A 17,849-nucleotide genomic window follows, 5' to 3' on the forward strand; every position below is an offset into this window, starting at 1 on the left:
GCTCAACACACAGTCCCTCGTTTGTACTGGAAAGTCCCATTTTTCTCTGCACTGAACAGCCAAAAAAAGAAACAGAGTTTCTAACTTAATTGGCTTTTGGCAGAGAGCCCAGAACAGCCACAGCTGCAGATAAAATACTTTTGTAACAATTTCAAGATAAGCAAATAAGTAATTGTAACAATATATGATAACAGGTCTCTTGGGAGAAATTAGACTTAAGGGTAAGGTCACACTGAGCGTTTCGGGGAGATTTAGTCGCCTGGCGACTAATCGCCTCGTCTTTGCAGAGACCAATCTCCCAGAACGCCTTCCCTCACTCTGCGCCTATCACACTGCTAATCACACGCGGCGTTTCGTTTTCCATAAGGCAGTTTCCAGGAATTCAGAACTCACTGACCCCTTTTGAATACCAATAGCTCCCAACATTTGAAAAATGTAGCGGGACATAAACATCTGCTGTGTGTAGAGTGATGAAATTGTTTGGCCACACCCCCAAATTACCAAGTCCATTTTACAAAATTTGGCAGGTTATGAAAGTTTGAACGCATATTATTAAAATTATTATTAATATAACAGTTTTGCTAATGAAGCTGACATTGCCCTTTAAGCTGTGAGTCACAGTTTCCCCAGGAGACTTGTACAAATGTATCAAAGTGCAGCTGCTCAATGTTCTGGGCTCTCTGTCAAAAATTCTCTTATTTTAATAAAATTTCAGAAAGGTATCTTTTTCTGGACCATTAAAAAGAGAAACTAGGGACATTTCAGTAAGAAGCCTGGGCTAAGCTGTCAAAATTGGGGCTGTCCCACTAAAAACGGGACAGTTGGGAGGTAAGCTTTCCCAAGCTTTGTATTCAGAGAGAAGCCCAAAATACTCACTACAAGGAGAACTCACTTCTTTTGTTTCTTTCTTTTGAGGTTAAAGGGGACCTGTCGCCAAAAAAAAATATTCCAAATCCTATTTTATCAAGTTAGTCAAGCAAAATTAACTTTAATTACACTGTATACATTATTTGAATCTTGTTTCATTTAGTCTGGGAACTAATAATAATTATAACAAGCAGGTAGGAGCCATTTTGTGGACACTGTTATTAAGGCAAGCCTTGCATCATCCCAAAATCTTCTTTATGCACCAGAATGGGGGACCTAAAGTCCATCCCCATGCCCTGGCTACACAATTAAATGGTGAAGAGAACAGGGGAATGTAGGAAGAGCAGTGACATCTAGGAAGTGCTGAATGGAAAGTGAAAGTAACTGCCTGCCCTGCCTCTATGCCTAAGGGATAGAGGAGGGGCAGGCAATATTTGATTGACAGCTGAGATTTTTAAATGAGTTTACAACAGCTATGAATGCTTTAATAAAAAAAAAAATTGGGTTACATGTTTAATTTAATAAGAAGTATTATACAGTTTTTTATGTTTGGGTGACAGGTCTGCTTTAAGTAGCATTTAAGCTATGCTGACCATGTTGTATGAATTTTTATGTGATCTTCATAAAGATAGCATCTCCTGCCTCACCCCTAATTAGGTTGGTATAACAATAGTTACAGACATTTAAATGTGAAGCTGCACACACATTAATACCCCACTATTACTATTGGACTCAAGGTCTCGAGGAGATGAGAAAAGAAACCATGGCACTCTGAACGTTCCATTAGACAAGCTGCCAAGCCCGTAATACCAGTAAAGGCATTTTGATTTCTAGGAAATTTTACAAACTGCAGCCCAGTTGAGAAGCATGATATAAATGCGTTACTTTGTTAACGTCTCGGTACTCGGTAATGGAAAGCCTGGAGCTGTGCCTATTATGGCTGCTTTATTCACTGTTAATACTCAACAGAGTGGCCTGCTTTCAGTAAAATATTTAATGGAACTTTAATGGACACCTGGATATCACTTGAACTGGGAACTGGCACTTATATGACAGTGTCACACACTGTACCTACAGCACTTTAATACTTCTCTAACACTAACATTTCGCCGGTACGATCTACTGCGCATACACCAAAAGTACTTCGTGACTTTTGGCACATGCGCAGTAGATCCGTACCAGCGAAATGCTCCTACTGCGCATGCGCCGGTCAAAGCAGGAAGAAGATCGCGTGGAAGAAGATGTCGTCTGTGAACTCCCTGGACTGGACCTGCGCAGAAGGGTAAGTAACAAGTTAGGGGCATTTGCCCAGCGGGACGGGTAGGCCAGGGGCGAGGAGGGAGGGTGGGCAACACACGGGAGGGGGGGAGGGTTTTTGCGCCGACTAGGTTTCCTTCCCCTTTAATTACTGTTCAGTAAAGTCAATAGCTGCCCTTGTGGGGTGCAATGGAGTAAATAACAGAAACATCCAGTCTTTCAAATAGCTGGCTCACGTCTGTTTTACCACTTTATACTCTGTTAAAGGACAAGAATAAAACTCCGTCACATGACTAATACAAATGAATCATTTAATAAAATGCAGAAATCAGTCATTAGCCTCTGATCCATATGACTCAATTTCTTCCAAAGACCACAATTTGTCACAAAGGTAACAATGATGACACATTAATTTTTTAACTTTTAAACTGCTGGGGACCAAGGCAATTGCAGATGTTGGATTGCAGCAGCACACAGTAACACATACTAACAGATGGCACAATCGAAACAAGCACTGTAATTATAAATTACATGCACCTACTCCCTCCCATACTGGACTGTCCCAAACCACCTACCTTAGAATCACCCCCAGGTTCTGAAATCCAATCATAAATAAGAGAATAAAAGTCCATTAGGGAATTGGAATCCTGGAGAGAAAAAATATATCAATAAGAATGAGAGCTCTCTGTTATTACTGTAATATTACTATTACTTTAGTGCCAACACATTTCGCTGCGATTAACTGACAAGAGCCAGAATTATAATGTGAAAATTACACAGCAATAAATCACTATGAAAATGAGGTACAAACATACTTATGGCCATTAAATGGGGTATTTTTGGTTGATGATGAATTAAACTTTAAAAAGGATAACGTCCAATGTTCAATAAAGGGCTGCAGTGCTTTTGTTCTCTTTGTATCTATCCAATGAACATATTGAGGTAAATATATTGATATTTATTTTGTTTCCCTTTGTTTCTTTAAAGGTTTTACTTGCTACCACAAAACTATGGCAGCATAGGTATTTTTGCGTACTGAACACAATTCAGCAGGAACAGCCCCAAAGTTTGCTGTCATAGCCTATACAGAGAGATACCATAAAACTATGGCAGCTGATTTCTATTACTTTAAGTGGACCTGTCACCCTAAAAAATAATCCCAAAGTCATTTCTATTGTGGTTGTCAAGCAAAATAAAATTAGTCTACTCTATATAAATTATTTAAATCTTGTATCCCTCAGTCTTGAAATCACACAATCACAGCAAGCAGACAGGTTCTATTTTGGTTAGGTTCTATTTTGTTGGCACTGTTATTAAGGGAAGCTTTGCACCAGGTCAAAATCTTGTTTATGAATTATAATGGGGCGCCTGATTCCCATGCCCATGCACTGGCTACACAATTAGATGACAAGAAGGGAGGGAGAAAGAGACAAGTGCAGTGACATCTTGGGTGTGCTGAATGGAAAGTGAAAGGTAGAGGAGGGACAGGCAGAATATGAATGACAGCTGAGATTTTTAAATATCTTTGTAATGGTTATAAATGTTTTAATGAAAAACAATTTGGGGTTCATATTTAATCTGAAAAGGACTTTTATTATATAGTTTTTTATGTCTGGGTGACAGGTCCCTTAAAGTAATTCAACTGCTTCCCCTCCAACTGCTGCTTTTTCTGGAAAAAAATACCGCCTTCCTATATATTTATCTTTTTTCCCTATTAATAATCTTGGGATCAACCATCATTTTTACCAGTCAGGCCGGTAAAATACCGGCCAGGTGGCAACCCTAGCTCCAAACCTTCTGCACTTATGCTAGCTGGCTTTTCCAAATGGGGCCTTAGGGCTAATGGAATTACACCATGGCATAATGGATCAAAGATAAGTAAAGATAGTCTGGGATTTCTATGATATACTAACATTCTGATAATTTCCAATTTCAGTCTAATTCTGAACTAGGTACCTTAATAAAATAGTGTACCAATCTGCATTACCACCAACATACCTCTAGGTGTCTCGCTTGCATAGCTATTAGACAACCCAGGTCAAGTAACTCTAAAGGTGGCCATAGACGCATACATAATATCGTACGAAACAAATTTTCGTACGATATTCAGTGCGTGCATGGTGTGAAAAGAGTCGACCAATATCGGCAATAGACTTGGATATCGATCAGCTTGTAGATCGGGCTGGATGGAAAACATCGGCCATTGTTATTGCTGAATCGTCAGATACAGGTAGAATTCTATTGTTTCTACCTGTATATCTGACGATTCCGCTCTACATGTGCGTATTGAAACGAATGATCTTTCTTGAAAAGATCTTTTCCAAGAAATATCGCATTTGTTACACCTATGGCCACCTTTAAGCAAGGACTTGTGATGCAGATACCCTGCTGTGTAAGCTGTGCAGACTGTGGGGCTCATTTATGACTGCAAGTGCTAAAATGTATTAAGAAATGTCCGTGCTTTAATGAAATGTTACTGTTCAGCATGCTCTGATAAATAGTGCCGAGATGTGAGTGTGTGCACAATGAATGTGGGGGAACCCTGAAACCTACACTTGCCTTGAACCGCAGGTAATCCCAGAACAGGAGTGTTCCTGCATGAAGCAAGGTCGAAACTTTAGCATGCAGCTTTCAGGGGCAGTAAAAATCTGTTCCTGTTAACCTTTAGAGCTGAATTTTGGCTCTTCTAGGGCAGAGACTCCAATTGCTCTCTCTGCACTACCGATACAGTGGCCCTGGACCCTATCCGGCACTAGAAAAGTAATTGGTGAGAGGGCAGAATAGCAAAGGAACATGTGTATGCCCCATGAATAAAATGCTACCAGCATTCAGCAGCAATGTATTCATGATGGGCAGGCAGAAAGAACGGGACAGGTTTGCACCCACCAGTATTGTGCTCTGCAAATCTGCCACTAGGCAGCGAGTGCAGTCAGATGTATGGATGGCTGCCTTCTTTTTGTCTAGACAGTGACTCTAGGGGGCAGGACGGGATTATGTCAGGGGTGAGATGGATGCTGTTATATCAGTGAGCAGGGTGATGATGCAACAGCAGTGGGGCCCTCGTTCCCTAATAATCACGATAGAAATAGATGAAATTAGTTAAACATGGTCATGCACCCAACGGTGGAATGCACAGCCACCTTTTTTTCTGAAAGACGTTTCAGCTAAGCAGAGGATCCAGAGAGAAACAAGCAGCCTTGGGAAAGAAAGAAGACAAGTGATATTCTGCTTATGTTTAAAATATTTGATTTTCACATAAACAAGAGAAATCAATATGACAACAAATACCATGTAGACTCAGATGCGCTGTAATAGGTACAACGCTATGTTATTTTCAAAAACTAACAACATAAATAGATTAAAAAAAACATAGAAAAAAATAAGAAAAACTAACTAAGCCAGTGGATGTAAAGACAATTAAAAAGAAATGATTTATCCTGCAACTTCAAGAGACACACTTCAGTCAACACCTAAATATTTGTCGAAACACTATCCTCAGGTATACCTTGCCAGCTCCAAAATTAAAACTAAAGGAGTAGCTATTCTCATTGCCAGACAGGTTAAATTTCAGCTTAAACAGGAATATATAGACCAAGAAGGTTGATACATAATAACAACAGGTCTATTAGAAAATCACCTTACTACGTTGGCATCAGTCTATTCCCCTAACACCTCCAGGAAAGCTTTTTTTAGACGCTTTTTCAATAAACTCTCAGAAGTCTCAGAGGGCAGAGTCATAATAGGTGGAGATTTTAACACCACTCTAAATAACAACCTTGATAGGTCACGTGGTGTGCTGGAAGCTAAAACCCTTGTCACTCAGGATCAAGACTCCAAATATCTAGCTGAACATCTTGCTACTGAGACCTTAGTAGATATATGGAGGGAGAAGCATCCCATAGGGACAGGGACTATTCCTATTACTCCGCCATCCATGCCTCATACTCGCGTATTGATTTTATATTTACCAAATCCACATTTGTAGATTATGTCCACTCAACTACAATACACGATATTACATGGTCTGATCACGGAACGGTAGAAACCGTGTTCTCCAAGTGGGACAAATAAAAGGACATGGATGCTGGAGACTGAATGAGTCTCTGTTGTTGGATGTAGATCTTAACACAGAAATTTCTAAAACACTTATAGAATACTTCAAAACAAACACCATAGAGGACACATTTACTGCAGGTGGGACGCCAATAAGGCGGTGATCCGGGGGATAATTATCAAACATGCTACACGATGGAAAAAAAGCAGAGAAGAGAAAACCCAGCAGCTCTCTCAGAGACTACATGACCAAGCCATCATTCACAAACAGAAACCCACCCCAAATAGCTATAGGGATATACAAGATACTAGAGCCCAGACGCCCCCCCCCACATAACAAGGGAAAACCGTGAAATGCTAGCGGCACCAATAGCCATAGAGGAAACAGAACGGGTGATTAAAGACTCTAAATGGGGTAAAGCAACTGGCCCAAATGGTTATACGTCAAAATATTATAAAAAATTTGCCAAACAGCTTTCCCCTCATTTGAAAGACCTTTTCCAATCGTTTCTTGAGGGCGCCCCCCCTACAAATCATATGCAAACAGCATCCATTGTGATGATCTTGAAGCCAGGAAAGGACCCATACAACTGTGACAGTTATAGGCCAATCTCACTAATTAACTCTGACATTGTTATTCTCAAAAATACTAGCTAACAGACTATCCGGAGTTGGAGTCCGTAAAGCAATAGACTTAATTTGTAGAGCACCTAGGATGGCCACATCATCCCTTCTACTGTCATTGGATGCACAAAAAGCATTCAACAGATTATATTGGACCTACATGTTTGCAGTATTAGACAAAATAGACATTACCAAACCAACTTATTTCTGGGTACAAGATAAACCCCACAAAGTCGCATGCATTACCATTAAAAATGACCACATCAGAATTAAAACTGTTACAACTCAACTTTGATTATAAATGGGAAAAAGATTCACTAGCATATCTGGGAATATACCTCACCTCTTCATATGACACTTTATACAAGGCCAATTACCCTACATTAATAAATAAGTTGAAAAGGGAACTAGTCAAATGGCAAACCTATCATCTCTCATGGTTTGGTAGAATAGCAGCTATCAAAATGACACTATTACCATGACTGTTATACTTATTCCGAACTCTGCCAGTCCTGAGACAATAGCATCTTCGCTCCAAAAAGCTTTATATGGGGAGGGAAAAAACCAAGAATTAAGGTGGTTATTATTTCTAAACCAAAATCATTAGGAGGATTGGGAGTACCCCACCTATACAGATATTATTTGGCCAGCAGATTAGAAGTCATGGTACACATACACGCCCCAACAGAGGAACCCTGGAAAGAAATTGAGGACCATTTTACAGCCCCATTGCGTTTAGCTCATCTTTTCTGGATGCCTAAGACGTCCAGAGACATACCATCAGACATCTTACCACCTTCACAACAAGCACTAGACCTCTGGGATGCCATAGCAATCAAAATTAAACTAACCACTCCCACTACTAGAACCATTTTCTGTAACAAAAGTTTTCCTCCAGGATGCACACCTACAGCTAATCTGTTGACCTCAGGACCGCCATCAGAAATCGCAGGGCCCCGTATGACAAAATTTCCTGAGCCCCCTGGGCTGCGCCCATACAGTAAAAAAACTAAAAAAATATTGGTGGCTAGGGTTCCCACATGTTAAAAAAAAATAAAACGATACTGGTGGTCAGGGACCCCATAAAAAACATTTGTGGCCAGGCCCCCCCCCATTAAAAAATATTGGTGGCTAGGACCCCACATGAGGAAAAAAAATTGGTGGCCAGGGCCCTCCCCCCCCACATTATAAGAAAAATGGTGGCCAGGGCCCCTTAAACATCAATGCCTTCCCGAAGTCAGCAGCTCAGAAAGATGGGGGGGCCCAGCTAGTCAAGTAAGTGTGGCATGGCCGGGCCCCCTTACCCTCGGGCCCCCTACAACTCTCCCCCCTTTCCCCCCCTGATGGCTGCCCTGGTTGACCTTACTTGACTTTGTATCTGACCAGACAGTTAATACATTCCAGCAAAAAAAACATCCATATGTCCATCTCTAGTGAAAGAACTTATAAAATTATATTCCACTGGTACTATACTCCAACACGCATTAGTAAATTAAGTGGCAACCCGGATCATTCCAACTGCTTTAGAGGATGTGGTGATAGGGGTTTATTCCTGCACACCTGGTGGACTTGTACAATAGCTCAAGCATTCTGGAAAATGGTAGCGGCTCTGCTCTCTGAGGTTTTACATTGCACTATACAAGTAACACCACACACATTCCTGTTAGGAATGAAGATTAGAGCCATACACTCTCAACAATCTCGCAAATTAGCCACACACATTCTTACAGCAGCAAGGTCTCTGCTATCAGCAAATTGGAAACAACCAAATATTGCAGGGCGACAAGCATTGATATCAAAGATGAACTGGATCAGAGCAATGGAATCCATAATAAACAGACTTCAAAACAGAAGCTATGAGGGGGAGTTGGAGTGGCATCCGTGAGCCCAGTACCTGGATAACCTGCAGGCTAGAGGTACCACTTGTTGAGCAGAACCTGTTAACTTTCTTTTCTCTTTTTTCCCCACCCCTTACCCAATCCCTCCCCAAAATAAACAATGGCACACAGTACGATAAATCAGGAACACTGGGACAAGAGTTGATTCACTCTATCATAGATGGATAATAATGTATCAATAATATGTTATGCTACTGACTAACGATGCAATTAGACTACAGTTATGTATATTTTGTCTAGCAAGTTAATCTTTGTTCCATTTGTTGACAATATTTTTTTTTTCTCTGGCAATTGAAAATAAATAAAAATTTCAAATGAAAAAAATGAAAAAAAAAAAAATCAATAAATGAATAAATAAATAAACTCATTGCCTATTCAATAAATGAATAAATCAATAAATGAATAAATAAATAAACTCATTGCCTATTTCTGTAGTGATCTTACCGGCATGTCTGGGTTGATGGGGTGCTTATTGGCCTTTTCTGTGGTGATCATACTGACATATCTGGGGTTAATAGAGTACTCATTGGTCATTTCTGAAGTTATCTTACTGTTATGAAAAGCAGGTGCCAAAATGTGTTTTGCGGAATGCTTCGGGCCACAAAATGTTATGAAGTGATGGGAGGCACTGTGTTTTTGCATCTGATCGTACCATTCCAAACATGGTAAGGGGTGCACTTTTGTAAAATAAGCAAAGAACTGGGAGGGGGGTTGGCAAAAGAATTTCACCCCACTACACGCAAAAGATCATTATATCTCTGTTTTTACTTTTCTAATTGTATCAAGTACATAATATGTCCAACGGCGTTCTGGGGTCTTTGCCACCCTGAGGCAACCTTTCTGATGTCGCCCCACCACCTTGCACCCAGCACTTGCCGTACTTAACAAACTAGCAGAGCCATTATTTAAAAATCGGAATTTCGGCTCTTAACCTGCGGCTACTGTCATCTGAGGCAAGTTTCTCAACACAGGGGCTACCAGATCACAGCACTTATTTTGCACCACCCAGGAAAATTTTTCATACTTGTGTTGCTCCTGAACAATTTTTACATCTGAAAATTAAAGGGATCCCTCCCTGGCCAAATGGATTCCTTGGGGACACTGTTTCAGGCTCTGTTTACTGGTCCCATTCATTACTGGAGTTGTTTGGGAGGGGGTAGTTGGGGACAGGGCTTTAACCAAGCTATTGTTTCCCAGCAACAGAATTAATCTGAGGACACTTGGTTGTCAATCATCAGCAATGTCACAGACCTCTGTCACAAAACAGAAATGGAGCCCGGGGAGCTTGTAAGTAGTAGTCTGGATTTTCCCACCCCGCATCTTCCCGCTACCCGCCCTCCCTCAGCCTGCGCCTGACTTCCGGGTTCCTATAATAGGCCCGTGCCGACCTGCCCTGCCGATGATGTCACCAAAGGGGTGGGGTTCACAGGCGCTCATCTATAAAAGTTCAACCCGGAAGTCGGTAGCCGGCATTTGTAAGGTCGCGGGTGGGGAGAGAAGTCAGAAGCGCTCAACCCGCACCAGCCTGCAACCCAGACAGGGGGGTGCGAGGTCGGCCTGAACCCCCCCGAACTGTGGGTAAACCCAGGCCGGCCCACGCATCACTACTTGTTAGATAGACTGTAATATTTTTAAAATAGGCTATGGTAATAAATGATAATAGTATCCGTTTATTTAGGGTAAGGGCACATGCTAAGATTCGGCCAGATTTAATCGCCCGGCGACAAATCGTCTCTTCTTCGGGCGACTAATCTTCCCACTAGAATCTAAATCACTGGTAGGATGGAACTTAGAGCGCTTCGTTTTCCGAAGTTGCCTGAACTTGCCTCACGAAAAGGCATTTTGGAAGATTAGTCGCCCAAAAAAGAGGCGATTAGTCTCCGGGCGACTAAATCTCCCCGAATCTTCGCGTCTGTCTTGGCCCTTAAGGCTACCTGCCTGCAGTATATAAATGTACCAGGAACCCAATAGTTAACCTGACGTTCATTCCAGTTTCCCACAGCATCACTGGAGCAAGGCAGTTGCATCCTATAGCGCAGGCATGGAACAATGTTCCAGCGGAGATGATATCACCTAATCCAATAAGGAACTATAAACTAAGCTTAAGCCTCTCCTGAATATTAGGTAGATGAGGAATTGGATGAGGGCTGCCACTAAAGAAATAACTAACCTAATGTGCTAAACTACAATACCCAGAATACTCAGCCATAATGTTGTAGTGGCAAATTTGGGATTGATCTTGTTTTGTTGTACATTTATCCTTCTTTTGAGACTTCCCAGGGCAAGGAGGAAAGGACAGACATTATAGGCTGTTGGTGGATTCTGGGAGTTGTAGTTGAGATATAACAAAGCGTAGGGTGGGGTTGGACAGAGAAGATGTACAGGTTACATGAAGGGATTACACAGTGAATGGGAGATTGAACTGAAGGCTCTTGGGGCTTCTCTGTCCTTAAACCTTTTATGAGGGAGTCACGTGAGCGGAAACTTAATTTAGAGGAAGTCTTAAGCAGGGATCTCAGACAATCCTAGGACAGAGGGCAGACCCAGGCGAGATCTAAATTCACTCTCTTGCAGCCTCTCGCTGGCCCCACTTGGCAGCTCTGTGCCCAACGCCACTGCTGAAATTCAGGTAAGTTCAACTTTTTTCATACACTTAGGAGGGGGTGGTTCTTTTTATTTTGCAGCTTCCATGCACCTCCATATCCCCAAGGGAGATCCAATCTGCTAGCATGTATGTAATAGGGTATGTCATACAAACTTCTACCAACTGAAAAATGTCTTAAAAAGGGACCTAAAATGCAACGCCCCAATGAAAATGATTTGTAACTGAAAACATTCTTTGTTTATCCGTCTCTGGTTCTGACTTGAAACCAAAGTTGCTTCTCCTCCCGGTCTGTTATCAGTTGACTTATGCTACATTACTTCTAGAGTCAGAACTAGCAGTGCAGTTGATATAAACAGCGAGACAGACACTGCTTGCAATGGCAAGAACATTTACAAATAACTTTAAAACCAGTGAATGTGTGTAATGGATGTATATTGGGAAGGTGCATTAGGCAGAGTTGCCCTTTAGGTTAAACCAAATTACAGATCGAGGGGATTTCGTGCAATATGTTGAAACTGGAAGTAGGTGAAAGTATTTACTGGTATAACGCTCTAACCCCCTGTTAAGAACAAGGGCAGGTAATGTATACAGTATACAGTATCATTCAGTATAGTGACAATTATACTGTTATACAGTAAAGGGACAACAAATATATTATTATTACCTATCAATACATATTATCTTTATTATAAGGGGGTAATAAGATTTGTAGTTTGTGCACAGATAAAGAGCTTAGCTAATGGGACCTATAAATAACAGCAAATCTATATGTCACAACCTCACGTACACAGGCATCTACCTCATAACTCTGCATCAAGTCAGGGATAAGGGAGGATGATAAAAACATTATTCTTCCCTATCTGGATAATCTCTCAACGGGATGATGGCAAAATCAGTTACTAATAGCGCACGTCACTTTAATTTATCATTAACACTTTTTATTTTAAAAAATAAAGGGGAAGCATAACCTTTATCAGGATAATGTTATTGGTTATATATATATATATATATATATATATATATATATATATATATATATATATATATATATATATATATATAATATCAAAACAGGGGGGTTGTGGGAGCACTCTAAAGGCTTTAAAGTATATATATAAGTATAATAAATGCTATTGCATATGTACCCAAAACAGGGGTTATTTTGTTACAAAGTTATGATCATAAAATTGATAAGCCACCATACCACGTCAAGGTAAACCCCGAATGGCGGTCCCTAACTTGTTTTATATTTTATGTGCATTTTAGCATTACCTGTAATCAATGTCCGTTGAACGCTGTTTTTCACTGAAGGCTAAATCCTCCCCAGCCAGCAATCAGGCTTTTAAAGGAGAGATATTCCCAAAACAAACGCCCAATTTAAAAGCATAGGATCACCACTAGTTTAAAGGGGGGGTATGGGGTGCTACAACCACTGAAGCTATGCCACAGCTCCTGGCTAAATATACAATATCAAAACAGGGGGTTGTGGGAGCACTCTAAAGGCTTTAAAGTATATATATAAGTATAATAAATGCTATTGCATATGTACCCAAAACAGGGGTTATTTTGTTACAAAGTTATGATCATAAAATTGATAAGCCACCATACCACGTCAAGGTAAACCCCGAATGGCGGTCCCTAACTTGTTTTATATTTTATGTGCATTTTAGCATTACCTGTAATCAATGTCCGTTGAACGCTGTTTTTTCACTGAAGGCTAAATATATATATATATTCTGTTTCTGAAATCACAAATAATGGCACCTCCTGTAAATACAGGTTCAACACAATATTGCAAGTGACTCATAGGATGGGGGGATTTGAGGGAATCTTGGAATGGACCCAGGCCCGGATTTGCGGCAAGGCCATAAAAAAATAGGGGCGGCACGTCCCCATTCAATTACAGCAGCTGCGCCGGCGAACGCCAGCGCGCTGGGAAGTGGAGGTGAGGTGGGCGCTAGGACCGCGCGGCCGCCTTGTCGTCATCGAAATCCGGCGCTGAATGGACCACCTGGCAGAAATGGCAGATGCCTTCCACTAAAATACAAATAGTCACAAGTTCCTCTTTAAAGGAACAGTAACAACAACAAAAAATAAAAGTGTTTTTTAGTAATAAGAATATAATGTACTGTTGCTATGTATTGGTAAAAGTTACGTGTTTTCTTCAGAAACACTGCAATAGTTTGTACAAATAAACTGCTGTGTAGTTGTGAGGGTAGATAGCAAATAAACTCTGAAGAATATAATGGAGTTTATCCATCATTCACTATATACCTGTGCCATTTAGCCCTAGTTCAGTTGCTGCCACTGCTACACATTGCTTATAAACACACAAAAGAAGTGTTTCTGAAGTAAACATATCTGTTTTACCAGTGCAGGGCAACATTACATTATATTTTATTTATTTTAAAACACGTTTTGGTCTATTCCTTTAACAGTAATTAGAGTTAGAGATAGTTAGTGTCATGTTTATGTTATATATGTTCCATAGCGCTGTAGCCAAATAGATTGTGCTTATTGATCTCTATTAACATGGCCCTAAAACATAAGGCAGGAGTTTAAATACCCCCAGTCTATTTTGGGTGGTCACCATTCCCATTAAGAGCATGCGGGTGACACACAGAGATTCCTATTACGTTACAAAGTGCCCACTTACTAACCTCTCCCTGGCAATTAATACCTGCCAATTATATTCCTATCCAACGTACATTTGCCTGGCACAGTATGTTCAGCAATTACAGCTGCATTGGCTTTAATATCCCTATTTATCTGCTCTCACATTGCTCTTCTCTCGCAACCCGATACAGAGCAGAATGTTTCAGCAAATTTACATTTACGTAATCGAGTACAGGCACTATTAAAATGTTTATGGCACTTTAACATAAAAAAGCCAAATTCTGTACAAGCAATCTTTATGGAAATACAGTAAATTCTTCAATATTTAACGTAAAAGTTACTCATCTTTAACAAGAGATTTATTAGGTAGTTTAATGGGGCAGTTATGCCAACAGGGGTATTCTAAAAGAAACTGGTAATGAGTCTTCATTTCTTAAACATTGTGGCTTTGGTCTGCAGTCCTCCAGGTTGGAATTTAAACTGGTTGCTATGGGCCTGCTCACCCTAGCAACCAGGTAGTGGTTTGAACCATCACCATCACAGATAGGGTGACCTGGTTTGAATCATCACAGATAGGGTGGCCTGATATGTTAGTGGGTCATTTAAGAGAAAATGCAAAAACAGTCATTTTGTAACCTGCCCTGCACAAATGAAGGGTGTCTGCCTCCATGAATACAATACCTGCAGGTACATAGATAACCCCCTAATTTGCAAGGTTCATACACTGCTCCTACCCCAAGTTCAAGCCGAATGAGCATTAAGTGGTGAACTTCTGGGCTTGCAGTAACTGCAGTTGTAAATGCCTCCTATTGTGTGTTTATGTGTGCCATATCAGATGGCATCAAACAGGGACTTAAATGAGAAGGAAAGGCAATTTACAATGGGGTTACCAAAAGTTAGGCACTTCCAAGATTATATTTACTTACCCTACACCGTGGGCCGGTGCTCCTAATAGCAGAAATCTGCACCGGCCAGGGTTCTTCCAGCAAGCACCATACTCTTCCTTCTTTTTCGGTTTTTAAATTCCCCTGGGCAGACGCATGCGCAGTCAACTTTTTTGCTAAAGTTCGGCTTTTTGCTCTACTGCGCATGTGAAGCCGGAAGAGGATCGCTCCGTGGTGCTCACTGGTATAACCTCGGGCTAGTGAAGTTTTCTGCTGATAGGAGCACCGACCTGGGGTTTCAAATAAGTAAATACAGTATAATGACTTGGGGTGTCTAACTTTTGGCAGCCCCAAGTGTAATTTTGTTCTCCTTATAAATCTAGCTACAAGACTACAATTAAATCAGGGCCCCAGGACATCACTGGTACAAATAATTTACCCAAATGAAAATCCCACGAGCAGGGCATAAGGGTCATAGGGGGTATAACAGTAGAACCCAGATGACAAAAGTGAATACCCAATAAAAAGGGGCTCTGCACCGGTTTATACTTGTTGGAGCTCAGCTGCCCCCATATTTTTGCGGGGGCCCTTCAGCACCTGTGTTTTGGAAAGCACATTTCATAAATACAAACACATTTTCTACGGTAATGAGAGCAATTAAATCTCTCCATTCCTTAATTATAGGGGGGAAACGGACTTGCATATTCATGAGAGGGTTGTGCCATTTAGATGGACGCAGAGTGTCAGTACTTGTGAGTCCATTACTGTGTGTCACAGTCCCAGGCTTTATAAAGAGAGAGGCTGATAGATTCCCGCTTTGCTTTCATTAGGTATCCAGGTTGATACAAGTCGACCACCAGAACAAGATCCTACCATGTCTGTGCTAAATGCAGTACCTTTCATGAGGCCCATCCACTTGCGTTCCCCGCGCCAGCAGAGACGCCACACACTGCCCGCCAGTGAATTCCGCTGCCTCTCCCCAGAGGACGCTGTCAGTGTTTTTGAGATAGAGAGAGAAGGTAAGATTTCTGTGTATTGAAGAAAGCGTTTCTGTCCTGGGGTCCCATAAATCATAGGTGCCAACATTTCATTTCCAGGGAGAGTATTTAGATTTGACTCTCTGTCCCTGGAAAATCTGCCTATGGATATGTCCCCCTCTTTTCAAAAACTAACAAACTGCACAGTAGTATTTCAATAATCTTATAGAGATAATTATCTGCTCTCACTGTATAACCAGCAGTACATGAAGAGGAGGGTAATTGCCTGGTTATAACCATTATGCCTGGCATATCCACTTTCTGCCACCTATTAGTGCAATGCATGTACGGTGCCAACACCCAATTTGCAAATGGTGGCAACTTTGATACAACACATTTACCAGGAAGGGGTAATTAGGGTAATTTGTGGAGAAATTGCCCAATTGTATCTCCTGTACTGTCTCCTGACTGTGGTGGTGGTAGGGAACAGACTGTCAATGGTACATTCTAATGTCAGTGCTCACACCTTCTATTCTGCCAACTGAACTTACCTAATTGGTGTTCTCTCTCCATATGATCTATTCTCTTCCCAGCATTCATATCCGTCTCTGGAGAATGCCCCCTTCATCTGGATGAAGTACGACAATTTCTGACCTTGTGCCCGGAGCTCTCGCTGGGGTGGTTTGAGGAAGGAAGGCTGGTGGCATTTATCATTGGGTCATTGTGGAACCAGGACAGGCTGAGCCAGGTAAGGAACTTTGGGCAATGCAGATATCCATGAGAAACCCACAAACTTCTAACCCTGGGGAGGCAAGGGAATGGTTAATAGAGGCAGGTTTGAACGGCTACCCATGTCTCAACACTTGTCCTGAATTGGTTTTAGCAAAGCAATTCCACATGGATATGGCATCCTGCCCCTTAGCAGTTAACCTAACCACTGAGCATGCCAATATCATACATGTCCAAGTTAAAAGCCAAATGAAGTAGGGGGCTCCAGCTGCTAAAAAGATCTAATAGTGCCCCCAAAGTGTGGTGTGCATGGACACGTTATTGATTATGGACCCTTCTTGGGAGAACAGAAACTTTATCCCTTCTTCATTTACAGGATGCACTCACCTTACACAAACCAGAAGGCTCCTCCGTCCATATCCACGTCCTGGCTGTGCACCGTACATTCCGCCAGCAAGGCAAGGGCTCTATCCTGCTGTGGCGTTACCTCCAGTACCTGCGCTGCCTGCCTTTTGCCCGACGGGCCGTCCTCATGTGCGAAGACTTCCTGGTCCCCTTCTATTCCAAGTGTGGCTTCAAGGCTGTCGGACCCTGTGACATTACAGTGGGACCCCTGACCTTTATTGAAATGCAGTGCCCAGTTCAAGGTCATGCCTTCATGCGCCGAAACAGCGGCTGCTAGCCCCCCTCCTCCTCTTTTAACTCCCATGTTCACCCCTGTGCAGCTGGAGGGGCCAGTGATGTGCTGCAGAGCAGTGTCTTCCTGGCCCAAATGATGGCAGAGGGGCGCGAGGAACAGCTACAGGGGCATCTGAAGGTCACTCTTTAGCATTACAGATGGGAAATGGTTAATAACCTGCAGTGCATGTTCATATCAAACTGTAGCCCCTTTTTGTGCCCATTCACTCACTAACACATCTGCAACTGCTTATGTAAAACCATTGTATAAAACAGCCTCCCCCATACCCACCTGTCACTGTACAAAATCCACTCATAAATGTATCTCAATAAATATGCTTTTGTACTATCACTGCCTGCCCAATTCCTTACTTACTGTGGGCACTTAGTGCTGCACAGGATACAATGGGACTCACTGCACCAGACTCAGGCAAGAGGATATAAAATGAGCCTTACAGGGTAATGGGGCAATAACCTATTTTGTTCTTCTTTAAAGGTAAATTCTTCTTTACAAAGGTAAATTCTTCTTTACAAAGGCAAATTCAGAGTGATTTATAGTTAAATTAGATATATAGATGATGTTAGTTACTGTAACTCCCAGTATCCCAAGGTTTATAACTGCCTTTTATACACTGATGACAGTTTTTTTTTTAAAGTCTTT

General features: G+C 41.5%; 1 protein-coding gene across 1 annotated transcript; it reads left to right on the forward strand.

Annotated features, from left to right (window-relative positions):
- The first annotated feature begins 11,237 nt into the window (after positions 1-11,237).
- Positions 11,238-17,540, forward strand: aanat.S (aralkylamine N-acetyltransferase S homeolog). Its single transcript, NM_001171910.1, is given in 4 exon segments — positions 11,238-11,328; positions 15,635-15,823; positions 16,375-16,529; positions 16,887-17,540. Coding segments are annotated over 3 exon segments (606 nt in total). The 5' UTR covers positions 11,238-11,328; positions 15,635-15,678; the 3' UTR covers positions 17,193-17,540.
- Positions 17,541-17,849: the final 309 nt, after the last annotated feature.

This window comes from Xenopus laevis, chromosome 9_10S (genome assembly GCF_017654675.1).
Source record: "Xenopus laevis strain J_2021 chromosome 9_10S, Xenopus_laevis_v10.1, whole genome shotgun sequence".
NCBI lineage: Eukaryota > Metazoa > Chordata > Amphibia > Anura > Pipidae > Xenopus > Xenopus laevis.